The 19060-nt window shown below is 41.6% G+C and overlaps 1 protein-coding gene across 1 annotated transcript in view; it reads left to right on the top strand.

Moving 5' to 3' along the window:
- LOC122564269 (acidic amino acid decarboxylase GADL1-like) overlaps nucleotides 1-19060 on the top strand; it is a 113037-nt gene that overhangs the window by 79916 nt on the left and 14061 nt on the right. The window contains exons 12-14 of the mRNA XM_087978585.1: nucleotides 4128-4327; nucleotides 7283-7334; nucleotides 11566-11655. Of these exons, the coding sequence (XP_087834711.1) occupies nucleotides 4128-4327; nucleotides 7283-7334; nucleotides 11566-11655 (342 nt within the window). The remainder of the gene's footprint in view (nucleotides 1-4127; nucleotides 4328-7282; nucleotides 7335-11565; nucleotides 11656-19060) is intronic.

The raw sequence follows: 19060 nt of genomic DNA, 5'->3' as shown, positions 1-19060 counted from the left end.
ATAGAAACATTTTTAAAAAGCACCGAAAAGTAAGAAGGTATCCAGATCTTAAAGTCTAAAGTCTTACCTAATGATGAATTATCAACATGCAGTGGGAACGAATGGCAAAAATAGTTCTAAAGATGAAAATATCACTTTCTAAAGCTCTGAACTTGAAATAAATCAAATATATCTGAACCATAGAAGATTGAACTGTACAACATATGAATGGGCATTTTGGCTCATGATGTTGTACTAAACATGATGCCAAATTAAACTAATCCCTTCTGCCTGCCTTTGGTCCATATCCCTCCATGCCTTGCATATTGCATGTGCTTATCTAAAAGTCTCTTAAATGCCCCTAACATATCTGCCTCCAGAACCACTCCTGACAGTGCATTCCACACTCTTACCACTCTGTGTTTAAAAAAAACTTGCCCATCACATATTCTTTGAATATTCTCCCTGTCACCTTAAATGCATGCCCTCCAGTATTAAACATTTCAACTCTGGGAAAAAGATTCTGACCATCAACCCTATCTATGCATCCTACAATTTTATAGACTTCTCTCAAGTCTTCCCTCAGCCCCTGTTGCTCCAGAGAAAACAGCTTGAGTTTTTCTAGCTTCTCCTTATGGTTCATACATTCTAATCCAGACAGCGTCCTGGTTAACCACTTTATTTGATCTGATCTATCAAATTTAATATTTAAATGCGATTATGTTTAAAACTGGAATTGTATCCACCAGTAAATACTGGTGGAATGATCAATAGTAATGTTGATGAAATTCCACCACACTTCGCTGGCAATATACCAGATAGATGATAAATTGGCTGGGATTCAGTCTAACCCCAAATTGACCAGGTGGTCTTTTGAGGAAATATCCTTTATCTATCCTTTACAAAGGCATTCGAGGAAAGCATTCCAACAGTCAAAAACACTGAGGCAGAGGAGATTTTGGGTATCTCTTCATCCTGACTTTCTGATTTCTTCAGTTGGAAATTCCAGTTGTACACAATGTAACTGAAGACTTGCAGATTAAGCACCATTTGGTGAAACTTGAGAGAAGTTGTGGCAAAGGTAAAGGTGAGGATTATCTTTACACATTCGTCAAGCCATATCTGGGTTTTCTACATCTATGTGGAATAGTTACAAAAGTACCCAAGGTTCTCATTGACACCCAGAGAATTTACATTGATTGAATCTGTAATTCTCAGCCAATACTCTGTAAGAAGCTTTGCACTAAATATCTATACATTGGGCTTGCATAAATTAATTTGAACAAAACATTAAGTGATATTACTTAAAGGATCACTTATGATAAATACATTTCTGTAAAAAAAAAACATTTCTTTCTAAATTTGCCCCTGTAATTTACTTTCATCCATTAGTTTCTTGTGTCTTGCACCATTTTCTGACCGGATTAATGGATCTTTATTCATCTGGTAAATGTTCATCATATCCTGTGGTCTGCATTACAATTTCAGATTTCCCCTCCACCTTCTCATAAGCAAGGACCTAGCTGCTATACTATACTTTGCTCTTTGACATAATAAATCAGAAATTTGATGGATGGGTCATTTTGAAAAGATGTGACTAATTTATGTACAAAATAACATTGGTAGTTTTTAATATTTATAACAGATTTTAGCAAATAGTTAAAATAGAGGAATGTGGTTTTTTTTCTATTGCATTTTGCAATGGACATTGAGAGTACACTAATATAGAAACAGACAGAGGTATGCTTGCTGTCCAAAAATTATAGCATCTTATGACACAGTCAGAGGACCAAACTGCCTTTGCCAGTTCTTTGGGGTGGATAACAATTAGTACCTGAGCCTCTTACTCTTTTTCCATGAGCCTACATTCTTTTTTCACTTTGATTATTTATCTGACTGTTCACATCTTGCTGCAAAATATTGTTTCCTTATTCATTCACTTTAATAATTGACTTTAATTAAGTCAATTCCCATTGTAACCAGAGGCTGAATTAAGGCAAGTTCTCCAATCAGTTTACATAACATACACAAAAAGGTTGTGGTAAAAATTCATTGGCATGATTGAAGTCAACATCACCATCATTGATTCACCGGGCAGTCTGTTGCTTGAACTATTCACCAGTGCCCTCAGTTTGATGTTGAAAATCTTCCTGACAGCCCTATTTTCAACAATGGCTATAGTCCTGCTCCACAGAGGGTCAAAACTCAGAGCCCTAATGAATATCTCTGTAGATCAAAGTGTCAAAGTTATTTGAAAGCCAAGTTTAATTTGTGTGGATGCCCCACCATTTCTCCACCTTGTCAGCCTGTGTCTGTTCCTGTTGCCGCTGCTTCTTCCCCCCCCTCTGGTGTTCTCAGTCCCAGCCTCTCCATCCAAAGCATGGGCCCAACTTGGGCACTGCAGCATCTGGCTTTAGATGAACATTGCTAACTAAGGCCCCCAACTACTTACTGCTAAATATTGCTTTAATCGTAATTGCTATTTTGAAAATAGTATCAAAGTTATTGTTTTTTTCACCTGGGTTTGGGAGCAACATGGAAATGGAATCAGCCAGAATCTCTCCAATCATAAGTTCTCACTCCCCTGTTCTTACTGATCTTTCAATCATAGATTTTGTCTCTTGAGCAACAGCAATAGGTAGAGGGGGAATCTGTGATTGGACAAGTAGTTCCTACCATACTCCCCGTATGGGCAAGTGGTGAGTAAAATGACTGACTTTCTCCCCTCTGTTCCCCCACTATTGATTTTACATGGGGTTTTGAGGGCACATTTGCCAAAGGCCTCTCTAAATTTGGATGAACAGAGATATCCTAAATAAAAGTAATCTTTGTTTCTGAATGGGAAAACGTAGCACAGGCATAGTCAAATAGGGATCGTCTTTAGGAATACATATTAATTATTTTTGTCAAATATTGATTTATGAAAACGAGATGGACTTTTCTGGCAATCGGAAGTCAATATGAAATTTGGTCTTCAGATGAAATGCAAGACAGCAATGTCCTTCAGTCCTACATTTAAATTATCTTTATATATATCCATGTGTCCATTGATAACAGACATTGCCTGTATGTGTTTGTTATGCTATCAGGAACACTCCCTAAGCCACATGTTGAGAATTTGGCACAGGCACTTACCATTATAAATGTTAACGAGAACTTTTTTCATTGTATTGTTGACAGGAAGTGTGCATAAATGCACCATTTTCATTATTGTATTTGAATTGTATAAGAGGTACAATAATTGTAACATCTGATCCCAGGATTTATCTAAATTAATATATAAACTTTTCCATTTTATACCATGTGTTATAACACACACACACACCAAATAACTTCCTATGTACACATCCAATACATAGTATGATCTGTTACATCAAGGTCGCCATTCTGATGATCATCTCTGGAACCATCACTCTGAGACTCGTCAGCACTGGTAAAATAAAATGTTCCTGCTTTTTCCCTATCTAGCGCCCACTAGCTCACACAGGGAATGCATTAATGCAGAATAAGAGTCTGTTTACACTTTGCCTAATAGTGTAATTATTAAGCACTAAATTAAGCTTTGCACCAGAGTTGTATGCTTTCTTTGATGTCTTCCCCAGTATCCATATCTCCCTAGCTGACATTGCATTTGGTTTTAGGAGGAACTTTGTTGGATAGAGTTGAATATGGAATTGAGATTGCTCCATTTAATTTCCCAAAGGAACTTCACACTCAGCAGGAGGAAGAGGCTTTCATCCTATTGGATTTTATTTGAACTTTATTTTTTCTTTATTCTTTCAAGTGATGTGGGCTTCACTGGCAAGGCCAGTATTTGTTGCACATCCCTATTTGCTCTTGGACGAAGTGGCTTGCTAGGCCATTTCAGAGAGTTTTTGAGAGTGAACCACATTACTGTGGATCTGGAGTCACATGAGCCAAGCCAGGTAAAGGTGGCACATTTCCTTCTTGTAAGGAAATTAGTAAATCAGCTGGATTTACTAATTTGTGATTTTGTGGCATCATTACTGAGACTAGTTTTGTGTTGAGTATCATGAGAAACCAAAAATCTCTTGTACTAGTGAAAAGCTTTGAGTATTTACAAGAGTATTCAGATTTTCAATAATCACATCAATATTTCATATATTTATTAATCTTTGTCTTCTCAGGGTTTAATCGACAGATGCCACTGTGGACAGGCTGGGTACCTCTTCCAGCAGGATAAGTTCTACAATGTTGATTATGATAAAGGTGACAAGTCGATTCAGTGCAGCCGGAGGGCTGATGCTTTCAAATTCTGGTTGACATGGAAGGCTGTTGGATCAAGTGGACTGGAGGAGAGAGTCAACCGGGCTTTTGCATCTGCCAGGTAAGACACTAACCAGGAGTAGTTGAACCTTCAAAGTGACATGTTTGACTGAAAGTGAATAACATTGCAGAGTCGTGTACATTCTGTGCCTGGACTGTATTGGCCCATGGTGACTGTGGCAACTTAGTTTAGACATGGGGTGTATTGGAGTGAGGGGTACATAAGCTGAGCCCAGTACAATCTAGTTCTGCACTCGTAATTGCACTGAGTGTATCTATTGAATCTATTCATAAATAAATGAACTAAAATCTAATGCATATTGGTTGACACCTCCTCTTAGATTAGTTAATGCAGGAAGAGGTCAGTTAGCTTATTGTATTTTTTACAGTTCTTTCAAAGAACGAATACAATTAGTTGAACTTCCCTGATCTTCTGCAATATCTTGAAAATCTTTTACTTTTCAAGTATTTAACCAATTCCCTTTAGAAAATCATTATTGAATGTTCTACCTCCCTTCATTTAAGACGGATGTTCTGGAAATCTCAACTCGCATTCAGTAAAACTCTAGTGACTAATGTCAACCACAAGCCTTTACGGTTGATCTGTTTAGTGATTAGTTTCTAGGAGTTGATGTTACGTACGAACGACCAATCTTATTCTACTTATTCTCAAAACTTAACCTGGCAAGTCATTTTCCAGTTATAATTGAGATATCTTTTTGGTAATTATTCCATGTAATTAGCACACTTACTTTGTGAAGAATTTACAGCGCATAAATAGACCATTTGACTGAATCTCTTATGATCATAACTTCTTTAAAGATACATTCTCAATGCACTGGCCCCCAGGCCAATTACAGGGTGACTTGGGCGAATATATGGATGAGGCAGCTCCCTCCCAATCTCTGAAAAGTTGATTGTTCAGAAAGGAAAGTAAATAGTTAACTACAATCAGAATAACTTTCAATAGAATTGAGCCAAACTGTTGGAAATGAATTAGTCAACAGATCCTTTCAACCTGTCCCATGCAGGTGAAATACCTATGCACCATGATAGAGAGACTTCCTACTCACATGCAATATCTTGTGAGAAAATCCGATAAATACCCAAGCCAATTGTGGGGACAACATTGCTAATTCCTCATCATAGTATTTGAGCTATAGGGAGAGGCCGAACAGGCTGGGTCTGTTTTCCCTGGAGTCTCGGAGGCTGAGGGGTGACCTTATAGAGCTTTACAAAATTATGAGGGGCATGGATAGGGTAAATAGGCAAAGTCTTTTCCCTGGGGTTGGGGAGTCCAGAACTAGAGGGCAAAGGTTTAGGGTGAGAGGGGAAAGATATAAAAGAGACCTCAGGGGCAACGTTTTTACACAGAGGGTGGTACGTGTATGGAATGTGCTGCCAGAGGAAGTGGTGATGCTGATACAAATGCAACATTTAAGAGGCATTTGAATGGGTATATGAATAGGAAGGGTTTGGAGGGATATGGGCCGGGTGCTGGCAGGTGGGACTAGATTGGGTTGGGATATCTGGTCGGCATGGACAGGTTGGACCGAAGGACCATGCAGTACATCTCTATGACTCTATATCATTCAAGATCATATATGTTCTATCACTCTGATAAGAATGAAGGTGAAATAATTATCTAGTATTTCTACCATTTATTGTTGCCAGTAGTATAATACAATCTATTCCCTATTGGTCCTATTCCTGGGAATTTTTGATTGATGAAGTCTTAAATCATGGTTGCAAATCTAGCTCATGATAAATGACAGTAGGACATACTCTCGACAAGTGGTAGTTGTGAGCTATGACAGAACTCGCAGTTCAGATACCAACAGGAACAGGTTTTGATTTTATCAGCATTGACTAAAGCCTTGGAAGTAGTGGAGGAAGCTCATCGTTTGATTTCAAGTGGTGTAGATAAGGTATCCATTTCACATTGGCATGGGCACGATAACTAACCTAGTGGTACATACTTCACCTTTGAACTGAGGAAAACTGTGGATTCAAGCCTCCACTAACCTCACTAACCTCCAGAATCTTGTACATAAAAGACCCATAGTTCACTCTGGTGTTCACTGGGTGTTGCACTGTTGGAATGCTGTCCTTTGGATAAATTGCCTGCCCTCCCTGATGGGTCTAAAAGATTACAACGCTCTATTTCAAAGAAGAACAGGGAGATCTCCTTGATGTCCGGACTTGACCAACACCTAAACAGCTATAAAGAACAGATTATAGATTTTGTGACATTCATGTTGTGCATAAATTGTACTTACATTACAGCAATGACTACATTTTGAGAATGAACTTAGTGATGTCCTGTGGCTGTGAATGAGTTATATAACAACCAGTTCTTTAAATTTTAATAACAGGTTAGTTTTTCTCACAACTAGTCATTGTGATATGTGATAGTTGGATGCCATCCTCCTGCTTCAGACTAGGTTTGGCAGATCCTTGCTGCAACAATAAAGTTCTTACTGCTGTTCTGGTAGCTGTAGTAATTTGTTCATATTGCTTCCAGGACAGTTTAAAAGCACCCTGCAAGACACTATTCCATAGGTTGATACAGAAGTAAATTATTTGTTTTATTCATTCATTAAATGTTGGTCTGATCATTCACATTCTATGTGCATCCCTAATGTCCTGGGAAAGATGGTAGTGAGACACCGCATTGAACTACCACATTTCTAGGAATTTAGGGATACTGACCGTATTGTTAGGAAGGAATTTCCAAGTTCTTGACCTAGAAATGGTAAAGGAGCAGCAATTATTGTTCCAACTCAGGATGTGTCTTGCCAACTTGGAAAAGAACAGACAGACTGCCTGGACTTCTTGTAAAGCCTTGCCCAGTGAATTTATGATGATTCATTGATTATTCTAATCAGAAGCAGAATTAGATTCTTCTTTTCAACTTTACTGCAATGGACAGTTTTAGACAGTTTTGCAAGTGGAAATATGTTGATGATTATAAAGAAATCTCCCTCATCAAAGCAGTATTTGATTCTAATTGTAGATATTTGGCTGCTGAAATTAAGAAGAGGAAAGAATTCCGACTGCTTATGGAGGTAAGCATTTTATGCAAATCTTTTTCAATCCCTGTAAGATGAATAGTTTGTTCCTATATTTAGGAAGTAATTAAATTACAAGTTCTAATCTTAAACAGAGACAATAACCACAAAACAGATACTAAGATTACTAGTATTCATTGAATTTTGTTTTAGCATCACCTGCTCTAGGGCAATTAGGAATGATCAATGACTGCTGACCTCACCAGGCCCACTCACATCTTACAGAATAATTTAAAAATATAAATCTTTGAATAACAATAAGTAAATGCTGTAACTTGTACTGAGAATTGAGTACACAGAATCCCCTGGGAGGTCTCTCAAATTGATTCTTCTTCCTGCTGTCTCTCCAGCTGATAAAACATGCAGACATTTCTGTGCAAACTTTTAAGGTTCTGTTTTCCTATTTTTGACTATCCCAAAAGAAATCTCTCTGTCAACAGTATTTTTTGTTCTGTTTCCAAAGTCATAACCTTAGATTTACTTCGAATATGTAACAGTGTACTGTGAGTCTCACCTAGGAATGGAACCATAATCTGACCTACCAGGAATGTGTTGAAAATGTGTTGCTGGAAAAGCGCAGCAGGTCAGGCAGCATCGAAGGAACAGGAGAATCGACATTTCGGGCATAAGCCCTTCTTCAGGAATTCCTGACATTTCGGGCATAAGCCCTTCTTCAGGAATTCCTGAAGAAGGGCTTATGCCCGACATGTCGATTCTCCTGTTCCTTGGATGCTGCCTGACCTGCTGCGCTTTTCCAGCAACACATTTTCAGCTCTGATCTCCAGCATCTGCAGTCCTCACTTTCTCTTACCAGGAATGTGTGACAATACTTGGTAACTGTATTGAATATAATGATATCATACAGCAATTATCACAAAATTACTACAGTGTGGAAGCAGGCTATTTGGCCCATCGAGTTCACACTGACTCTCCGAAGAGCATCCCACCTAGACCCATCCCCCTACCCTGTAACCCTACACTCCACATGGCTAACCCAACTAACCTGCACATCTATGAGCAATTTAGCATGGCCAATCCACCTAACCTGTACATTCTTAGACTGTGGGAGGAAACCAGAGCCTCTGGAAGAAACCCAAGCAGACACTGGGAGAGTGTGTAAACTCCACACAGACAGTTGCCCAAGGATAGAATTGAACGCAGGTCCCTGGCGCTGTGAGGCAGAATGCTAACCACTGAGACATTATGTTGCTAATATAAATGATAGTATGTGATAATATAACATATAAGGAAGAAAGACAACATTATTAAGAGGAAAGAAAGCACTTTGTGTATATCAGAAGAAAAGAAGGAATGCAGCCTTATTATAACATAAACGTTAACCCAAATTGGTCTATGATCCAAACGTAACTCAAAATTAATCTGTCAATGACAAGTCTTCAAAATGATAACACAACACTTGGCATATACATTACCCAAGTCTCCAAACAGCTTTACATGAGATGAAGCTCAGGTCAGTCTCTCTGCAGTGGGTAACTGTTCACCACTTAAAACATATTGGAAGCATTGTGCCTTTAATCTAAATTTATGACACCATGTCAGCCTTTCAATGCTTCTGTTCTCAAAGCAAAATGTCTCAACAAAACATGAACCTTATCTCTCTCAGATGTAGCCAAACCTGAGTGGATTTGCAGAATACTGGTTGTGTACCAGCATTGTTATGTCTCTCACACTGTCCATCAATTCACCTCTTTCTCAGTTACCACCCACATAGGGCTACTCATTGTCCCATCATTTTGTTCAAGAGGTATCAAAGTCAATATAGTAAAGACACTTCCTTTTTTAAAACAATATATAAGCAACTTCGGTAAAAATAATACAAAGAGAAAATGCTCTTCAGTCAGAACAACAGGTGAGGTGGATCTTCCTGGTTACGTGGCCAAATTCTATGGTTCGAAATATTGCTGTTGCTTATACAATTGATTTATTTTCTTAAGCAAAGGAATCATAGGTTTAAATCAATGTTTTCAAGATAGGGATTCTGTAGATTAAAACAAAGGATTGTGGATGCTGGAGATCTGAAACAAAACCAGAAATAGCTGGCGAAACTCAGTAAGTCTAGCAGCATCAGAGGTAAGAAAACAGAATTAGCATTTCCAGTCCAGGGACCCTTCATCACTGATTGCAGCTAGGTAAAACTGGTACTTATGCTGAAGATGAGGTTGGATGGGAAATGGGAGGAGATGGGGTCCTGCAGTGAAGAGTTCTCTGGGATTCAGCAATGAGCTCAATAACGTTTAGAGCTCTAGTCCATTCTTCTATGTTTTTATACCCACTTCACATCCAGTCCTGTTGTGACATGGGTTGCTTTCAGCACAGCCAACCTACTTTCACCCACTTCCAGACTTATTATCACATTACATGGTTTGCTGAAAGTTAGGGAAGTAGATTTAGGACTGAATTGAGAAGGAACTTCTTCACCCAGAGGGTGTGAATCCTTGGAATTCCATGCCCAGTGAGGTAGCTGAGTCTTCCTCATTGAATGTTTCTAAAGCTAAGATCCTTTGAATAGTAAAGGAATTAAGGCTTATGGTGAGAGGGCGGGTAAGTGGAGCTGAGGCCACAAAAAGATCAGTCATGATCTTATTGAATGGTGGAGCAGGCTCGAAGGGCCAGATGGCCTACTCCTGCTCCTATTTTTTTTATGATCTTATATTCTTTCAGCACATACTTTCCATATTCTCTACTGTCCTCAACACTCATTATGACTTACACAGCTTCCCTTCTTCCTGGTGTGCCATCCACAATCCTGTCATTTACCCATCCCTTTCATATCTGCCCCTCTTTGGGCTCCATCTCCACCTATCTGTTTACCTTTCCTCCCCTGTCTTCAGCATAGATACCAGTTTTCCCCAGACTCGAAATGTCAACTCTGTTTTCTTCCCACAGATGCTGCCACACCTGCTGAGTTTTGCCAGCAATTTCTGTTTTGTTGGGAATTCTGTTTGCTTAAGGTTTACTTATAGATCAAAATTAAACAGAAATGAGATATAAAAGTAAAATCAGTGATTTCACCAGATGGCCTCCTTCTTAAAAGACCACATTTCCCCATCACCACTCCCTTACCACCTGACGCCTGGAGGTAAAAACACCTCATCTTCCGTCTCAGAACCCTCCAAACACGTGGCATCAATTTGAATTTCACCAGTTTCCCTATTTCCCTCCCCCCACCTTACCCCAGTTCAACCTTCCAACTTGCCTGCCTTCATGACCTGTCTACCTGTTCATCTTCCTTCCCACCTATCCGCTCCACCCTCCTCTCTGACCTATCACCATCACCCCCACCCCCATCTACCTATTGCACTCTCAGCTACCTTCCTCCCAGCCCCACCTCCCTCCCATTTATCTTTCAGCCCCCTTGGCTCACAGCCTCATTCCCAGTGAAGGGCTTTTGCCTGAAACTTCGATTGTCCTGCTCCTCGGATGCTGCCTGACCTGCTGTGTTTTTCCAGCACCACACTCTCGCCTCTAATCTCCAGCATCTGCAGTTCTCACTTTTACCGAGAAATATTTCAGCCCACCCATTCCTTGCCTCTATTTTCGCATTATTCTAGTCTTCTTTCATGCTTTCTGACAGTGGTTCAGTGGTTAGTACTGCTGCGTCAAAGTGCAGATTCTATATGCATAAACTTTGATTCTCTCTTGGTTCATTAGCTTACTCAGTAGAGCTGCATTTAAAGAGAAGTCAGTTGTCTCAACTGCTCCTTGTTATGAATCCTTCAGAAATTGGACATCGATATGATCAACTTTGGGAGAAAAGTCATTTGCGGATATTAAAGAAAATGGTGTTTTCATTTGACCACATTCTTGTGTATTGGTCACCAAAATATTAGATCTATGAAAAAAAGCTAACTTGCTGGAATAGGCAATATATACTGAAACATCTAGGAATATGCCAAACAACATGGCAACTTGAAAGTGACTGTCTATTATACAGCATGTCCAATTTTCCTTCCTCTGACTGTATAATGGGCAGCGAAACCATTTTATACTATTGTCAACCAAAGTTAAAATGCCCTCTGAAAAAGTCAAAGAAATAACCTTGCCTCTTCATCGACTGTCACAGAAAAGTAACCTAGTCTGAAATTTCAAAGCTGAATGTTTTTCTTTCAAGATGGTTCTGAAACCGCAAGTATCATGTGCCCAATTATTAGTGGATTCATTGTGACATGCAACTAATAATTCTGTCCACACCTTCTTGTGTCCCTAGCCGGAGTACACAAATGTCTGCTTTTGGTACATCCCACTCAGCCTTAGGAATGTGCCCGAGGATCAGGATTTCTGGAAGAAGCTTCACTTGGTGAGTACCTATGTACTGAAAGATGTGTGTTGTACTTAGTGATACTTAAAGCTTCTTTTTATATATTTTCAATCCTATCATCCGAGGTTGCTATCTCACATGAGACTGAACAGTTAAGGGGCTGGTTGTATCAGAATATTTGATTAGCAAAGCTGATGTTTGGTTTGTTTGCACAAAGAGGGATATATATTAAATCAGTTCAGAACTTGTTGAGAATTGATGGCATGTAACATTGTCATGGTGCGATGGTAATTGAGAATGTGACTTTCGGTAAAGGACTATTTTTTGCACAGGGAGAATCAGGATAATCCACTGGGTCAAGATTAGAGTGGTGCTGGAAAAGCACAGCAGGTCAGGCAGCATTAAAGGAGCAGGAAAAATCGATGTTTCGGGCAAAAGCTCTTCATCAGGAGTTTTCCTGCTCCTCGGATGCTGCCTGACCTGCTGAGCTTTTCCAGCACCACTCTAACCTTGACTCTGATCTCCAGTATCTGCAGTATCCACTTCCACCTGTAATCTACTGGGGCCAATTTGGACATTGGGTGATAGTGTGAATCAGATCAGCTTCCTGTTATACAACTTCTGTTTTTCATTTCGGTTGACGTGGATGGGAATCATAGAAACAGACCCTTCAGTCCAACTTGTCCATGCCAACCAGATATCCTAAATTCATCTAGTCCCATTTGCTAGCATTTGGCCATTTCCCTCTAAAACCTTCACATTCGTTTACCCTTCCAGATGCCTTTGAAAAAGTGAAAATTAATCTAGATATATGATGTGTACTGAGCAAATATTGTGCACTTTACACAACCACCCCAAATCAAAATTATCTGTTTTCTTTTGAGTGCTTTCTATTGTTTTTCCTTTGTTGGGAGTTTAACTACTCGGATCTTCCCAATTTGTCGTCTGCTCCTGTCATTGTAGCCAATAGTGATCAAAAATGAAAGCAGCTAAACATGGATTAAACTTAGCATTTCCCATCTTCCAAGAATCTTCAGTCTCCAGGTTATGAGCAATACTGATGAAAAAAGATCATGAAATTGTATTACTTTTATCGTTAATCTTTTGGAACACTTTTGCTTCTTGAAATAATTGGAGATAGTGGAGGAAAAGGACTGACTGAGTGGAATTGTTGGAGACAGGTTGCTATTGATGTAACCTCCAAGAATACCTCCAGCCAGAGATGCTGATGAGATAAGGCACTAAGTTGGCCACAGCTGGCAATATAATCAATAAAACAGCATGATGCATACAGACAGCTGGACTTTTACCAGCATTTTAAGGATGGGCTGGGAGGAGGGTGACCATACAATGACCATACAAGGTGGTAGTTGGCAAGGGGGCAGAGCAGTAGTGTGGTGAGAGAATGGAGAGACTGCCAGTCACCTTCCTGCCACCATATTAGTAGCATGGAGGACTAATGGCTCTCTGACTCAGAGCCTAACCAAGTCAATGAAGATTCACTTGTCACTTCAGCTGGCATTATATTAGTGGAGTGTAGGTCTTCTGCTGTGCATGGGGACTGCCTGGCCTATGGGTAGGCTCAGGCTGGGCACTGTTCGAACCTGGCATTGTGTATCTGCAGATAGCCCTTCTGGCAGCAATGGCTGTGATTCCAGGCCTAGCAGGAAGAGAGACTGGACGGGTTAGCACCATGTTTACCGGAATTCAGATATAATGAAGAGAGATTTTATAGAAACCTCTAAAATTCTAACAGTACTAGACAAGGTAAATGTAGGAAGAATGTTCCCAATGACGAGGGGTAGTTCAGAACTAGGGGTCACTGTCTAAGGATACAGGGTGGACTATTTAAGACTGAGAGTACGAGAAATGTCTTCACCCAGAGAGTTGTGAGCCAGGGGAAAACACTTTGCCATAGAAAATGGTTAACAACAAAACACTGTATGTTTTCATGAAGGAATTAGATAATATAGTTCTTAATGCTAAAGGACTCAAAGAAAGTGGGAACAGAGTACCGAGTGGGGTGATCAGACATGACCATGTTGAATGAAGGAGCAAGCTCGAAGGGCTGAATGGCCTATTGCTGCTCCTACTTTCAATGTTTCTATGTATCTGCAGCTACATAACTGCTGACCTCCTGAATACCCATCTTCCAACCGGCCCCTATTTCTGATGCCAGTCTCATCTGTCTGGTCACACCAGAACCCCACTCTTTTTGTGAGGATGTGGTCCATTGCTGCATCTTCGCAGCTGGGTGCAGTCCCCGCAATGGCCTATGGTGGCAGAGTTGGGACTGCTAAGTTGCTGGACCTTAATTGACTGACAGCTTTTGGAGATGAACCCTTCCATTAAAGGGGCACCGGTTAGTTGTTGGATGTGACAACAGTACAGAAGGCTGTCATAAACTGCTGAGCTGATGTCGCTTACTTCCCCACCCTGCTGACTTTCTGTCTGGTGGTTCAAGGCTCAAGTTGCCTTGAATAAATTCAAAGCCTTTTGTGCTCACCCTATATGCAAGCATTTGCCACCATCTCTGTCACATGAGCCATTAGCCTCTCTTTCCAATTGATATACAATTTGAATTAAGGTTCAAATTGTAGATAAATATATTTAAATGAAGAAAGACTGTGGAACATGTTAGTACAGAGGGAGCTAGGTGTCCTGGTGCATGAGTAATATGGAGCTATGCATGTTCACCAAGTGTTTGGGATCGCAAATAAAATGTTATAATTTATTGCAAGAGGAATGGAATATAAATGTTGGAAAGTTTTTCTGCTGTTGTCCTGGGTGTTGTTGAGATCCCATTTGTAGTTGTTTTGGTCTCCTTATTTAGAAAAAAAGATACAATAGCTTTAGAAGTAATTTGGAGAAAGTTCACTCTGCTTATTCCTGGTATGAAGGGATTACTTAATGAAGAGAGAGCCTTACTCCTTTCAAACTTAGAAGAAAGTGTGATCTTATCAAAACCTATAAGATCTTAAAGGAACTCGATACCATGGAAATCAGGATGACGTTTCCTTGTGTTGAGGATATTAAAACTAGGGGAAATAATTTAAGATTAAGTTGTTTACATTTTGAGGAAAAGTGTTTTTTCCATGGAGGATTGGGGAGGGTGGGTCTTTAAATTTGTTCAGGCCTTTGGTAGGTAAAGGAGTCTCGGGTTATGGGATGCAGATAGGAAAGTGGAACTGACACCACAAGCAGCTAAGCCATGATCTTATTTAAAGGTAGAGTAGCTTGATGGGCCAGACAGCCCACACCAGCTTCTGTCTTATGTTCCTAAAGGTCCTCAATAAAATAAATTGAGGCCAGCAAATCCATAGCTCTATTACATTTATAAAGACATGCAGAACTTATGACAAATTCAGACTTAGGCTCACTATGACCTTTACTATAAATCTTAGCTCAAGTTGATCTCCCAGCATTTTAGCACTTTGCATTTTTATCGATTAGACCCTGGAGTGTGACCAATGATTTTCACATGACCCCTTTCCAGTTTACTTTGCCTCTTGTTATTTATTTGAACTAGACCTGCTGATGTCAATTCAGCACCTACTAATAGAATTAGACCTGTTAGAGACCATCAGCAGCTTGTGGGATCCTCTGATGCCAATAGTACTGTTGATTCAGGTTATTAGATGAACAGTGGTGTCCTGTGACGGAGTACAATGTATTCACTTTCAGCTGCACTCCACTAACTGAATTCATGGCACGGTAACCAATGGATATTTTTAACAAAGTTCAGCCAATTCATTTGTAATAAATAGAACTGACGAACTATAGCAAATGAATTGTTCTCCTTTTCTGTGTTTCTCTGGTTCTCTCATTAACTGCAGAGTAAATATTTCTTTCTGTGTCATTTTCAGAGAAAAAGTGTTTACTTATCATCACTTGTTGACTCGTAACTCACTACTTATGGTTGTCAATGAAAAGTCCTTTTCTTCAGAAGTGTTCAGTTATTCTTGGCTCATTTGGTCATACGCTTGTCTGATTTAGAAGTTTAGGGGTTAAAGGCACACTCAGACCGAAATGCCCATTGGCAGAAAATCACAGGTGGGTAGACAGCTTGCAGTGAAATGTTAGCATTGAATTATCAGGCCAAGAGCAAGCCTACCGTCAGCCATAATGATTAGATTACTTACAGTCAGGAAAAAGGCCCTTTGGCCCTACAAGTCCACACCGACCCCACCGAAGCGCAACCCACCCAGACCCCTTCACCTAACACTACGGGCAATTTAGCATGAGCTGAAAATGTGTTGTTGGAAAAGCGTAGCAGGTCTGGCAGCATCCAAGGAGCAGGAGAATCGACGTTTCGGGCATGAGCCCTTCTTCAGAATTGAGGAAAGTGTGTCCAGCAGGCTAAGATAAAAGGTAGGGAGGAGGGACTTGGGGGAGGGGCGTTGGAAATGCGATAGGTGGAAGGAGGTCAAGGTGAGGGTGATAGGCCGGAGTGGGGGTGGGGACGGAGAGGTCAGGAAGAAGATTGCAGGTTAGGAAGGCGGTGCTGAGTTCGAGGGATTTGACTGAGACAAGGTGGGGGGAGGGGAAATGAGGAAACTGGAGAAATCTGAGGTTATCCCTTGTGGTTGGAGGGGAAGATGAGGCGCTGTTCCTCCAACCGTCGTGTTGCAATGGTCTGGCGATGGAGGAGTCCAAGGACCTGCGTGTCCTTGGTGGAGTGGGAGGGGGAGTTGAAGTGTTGAGCCACGGGGTGGTTGGGTTGGTTGGTCCGGGTGTCCCAGAGGTGTTCTCTGAAACGTTCCGCAAGTAGGCGGCCTGTCTCCCCAATATAGAGGAGGCCACATCGGGTGCAGCGGATGCAATAAATGATGTGTGTGGAGGTGCAGGTGAATTTGTGGTGGATATGGAAGGATCCCTTGGGGCCTTGAAGGGAAGTAAGGGGGGAGGTGTGGGCGCAAGTTTTGCATTTCTTGCGGTTGCAGGGGAAGATGCCGGGAGTGGAGGTTGCGTTGGTGGGGGGTGTGGACCTGACGAGGGAGTCATGGAGGGAGTGGTCTTTTTGGAACGCTGATAGGGGAGGGGAGGGAAATATATCCCTGGTGGTGGGGTACGTTTGGAGGTGGCGGAAATGACGACGGATGATACGCTGTATATGGAAGTTGGTGGAGTGGTAGGTGAGGACCAGTGGGGTTCTGTCCTGGTGGCGGTTAGAGGGGCGGGGCTCAAAGGCAGAGGAGCGGGAAATGGAGGAGATGCTGTGGAGGGTATCGTCGATCACGTCTGGGGGGAAATTGAGGTCTTTGAAGAAGGAAGCCATCTGGGTTGTACGGTATTGGAACTGGTCCTCCTGGGAGCAGATGCGGCGGAGACGAAGGAATTGGGAATATGTGATGGCATTTTTACAGGGGGCAGGGTGGGAGGAGGTGTAGTCTAGGTTGCTGTGGGAGTCGGTAGGTTTATAGTAATGTCCGTGTTGATTCGGTCGCCCGAGATAGAAATGGAAAGGTCTAGGAAGGGGAGGGAGGAGTCTGAGATGGTCCAGGTGAATTTGAGGTTGAGGTGGAAGTGGATGAACTGTTCAACCTCCTCGTGGGAGCACAAGGCAGCGCCGATACAGTCATCGATGTAGCGGAGGAAAAGGTGGGGGGGTGGTGCCAGTGTAACTGCGGAAGATGGACTGTTCCACATATCCTACGAAGAGGCAGGCATAGCTGGGGCCCATGCAGGTGCCCATGGCTACTCCTTTGGTTTCTCCACAAATTCACCTGCACCTCCACACACATCATCTATTGCATCCGCTGCACCCGATGTGGCCTCTTCTATATTGGGGAGACAGGCTGCCTACTTGCGGAACGTTTCAGAGAACACCTCTGGGACACCCGGACCAACCAACCCAACCACTCCGTGGCTCAAACTTCAACTCCCCCTCCCACTCCACCAAGGACATGCAGGTCCTTGGACTCCTCCTTCGCCAGACCATTGCAACACGACGGTTGGAGGAAGAACGCCTCATCTTCCACCTAGGAACCCTCCAACCACAAGGGATGAACTCAGATTTCTCCAGTTTCCTCATTTCCCCTCCCCCACTTTGTCTCAGTCAAATCGCTCGAACTCAACACCGCCTTCCTAACCTGCAATCTTCTTCCTGACCTCTCCGGCGTCAGGGAGAATGTGCAAACTCCACACAGTCAGTCGCCTGAGGCGGGAATTGAACCCGGGTCTCTGGCACTGTGAGGCAACCGGGCTAAATTGGTGCAAAGTAAGACTTGCAACCCTCCGCCCTCCACCCCCACCCACCCAATCACCCACCCACCCACCCAATCAACTCACCGCTCACACTCACGCGTGTCTGGAGCACACACAATTCCATTGCTAAGGAAAAGAGAATCAATCCTTATGAGATGGTGACTTAGTGAAACACAAACAGAAGGTGGAAGGTTGACAGGAAGATTGAAAACATCCCAGAATCTTTAAGAGGATTGGAGGACTTCCTTATATATCTGCAGTCACCCTGTTTTCTGGCTTTTAGTTGGTTTACAGATATATAACGAAGATAGCTGCTCCCTTCACTTTTCAAATGAAGATCACCCTGATCATCTGGCCCCAGTGCTGTACTATGACAGATTGACCTACACCAGCAGATGGTGCTAATCAACCTCTTTTGCCACAAAATCAACTTTTCAACAAATGTTTTTGGTAAATGTTGTTCAGAGAGGGGAAGAGGCAAAGAGGCCATGACTGTAGCATTTGTCACAATGGCATCAAGCATGGGAGATGCAATAATGCTTTTTAAACTTCTGTGTTCCATAACTGTATCCAAAATTCTACTGCCTACATTTGAAAGCACACCAAATCCCGTTCTTCCACCAGTCTTGCGCTTTCTGACCTATACTAGCACCCAGCTTGTCAGTTTCTCAATTCGAAACCTCTCATTCTTGTTTTCAGTTCCTGCCTTGGTCTTGCTCCTACCTATCTCTGCAATCTCCTCCAGTACCACAACCCTCCAAAATACTTGCCCAAGTCCAATATGGCCCTTTTGTGCTTCCCTGATTTTTATCACACTGCTGTGAGCTGCTTTTTCAGCTGCCTAGGGCTAAGATTGGAATTACCTTCCCATACCCCTTCATCTTTATATCTCTCTCTACTGCATTAAGATGCTCTTTAAACTTACCCAAATGACCATCTCCCCATACATGTGGATCAATGTCACGCTGTACCTGATAACACTCTTGTGAACTGTCTTGGGACACTTTATTATGTCAAGGATGCTATACAAATGCAAGTTAAATGTTACTGCAAGCTACATCATTATGCTAAGGTATTTGCCAAACATTTTGTGGATAGGAACACTACTTCTTTTATAACTTGGAAAAATATAGGGTTGCAATACGATAAACATAAAGAAATAACTTTAACAATGATATTGAAAAACATCAGAGTGGGACAAAAGTTAGTAGGTAGTCAGTTGAACTCAGTTAAAAAC

Source organism: Chiloscyllium plagiosum, unplaced genomic scaffold (assembly GCF_037043375.1).
Source record: "Chiloscyllium plagiosum isolate Xiang-an unplaced genomic scaffold, Cpla_swu_hap1 HiC_scaffold_34, whole genome shotgun sequence".
NCBI classification, from domain to species: Eukaryota; Metazoa; Chordata; class Chondrichthyes; order Orectolobiformes; family Hemiscylliidae; genus Chiloscyllium; species Chiloscyllium plagiosum.
Note: the sequence above shows the minus strand (reverse complement) of the source record. Positions and strands in the feature narration are given on the sequence as shown.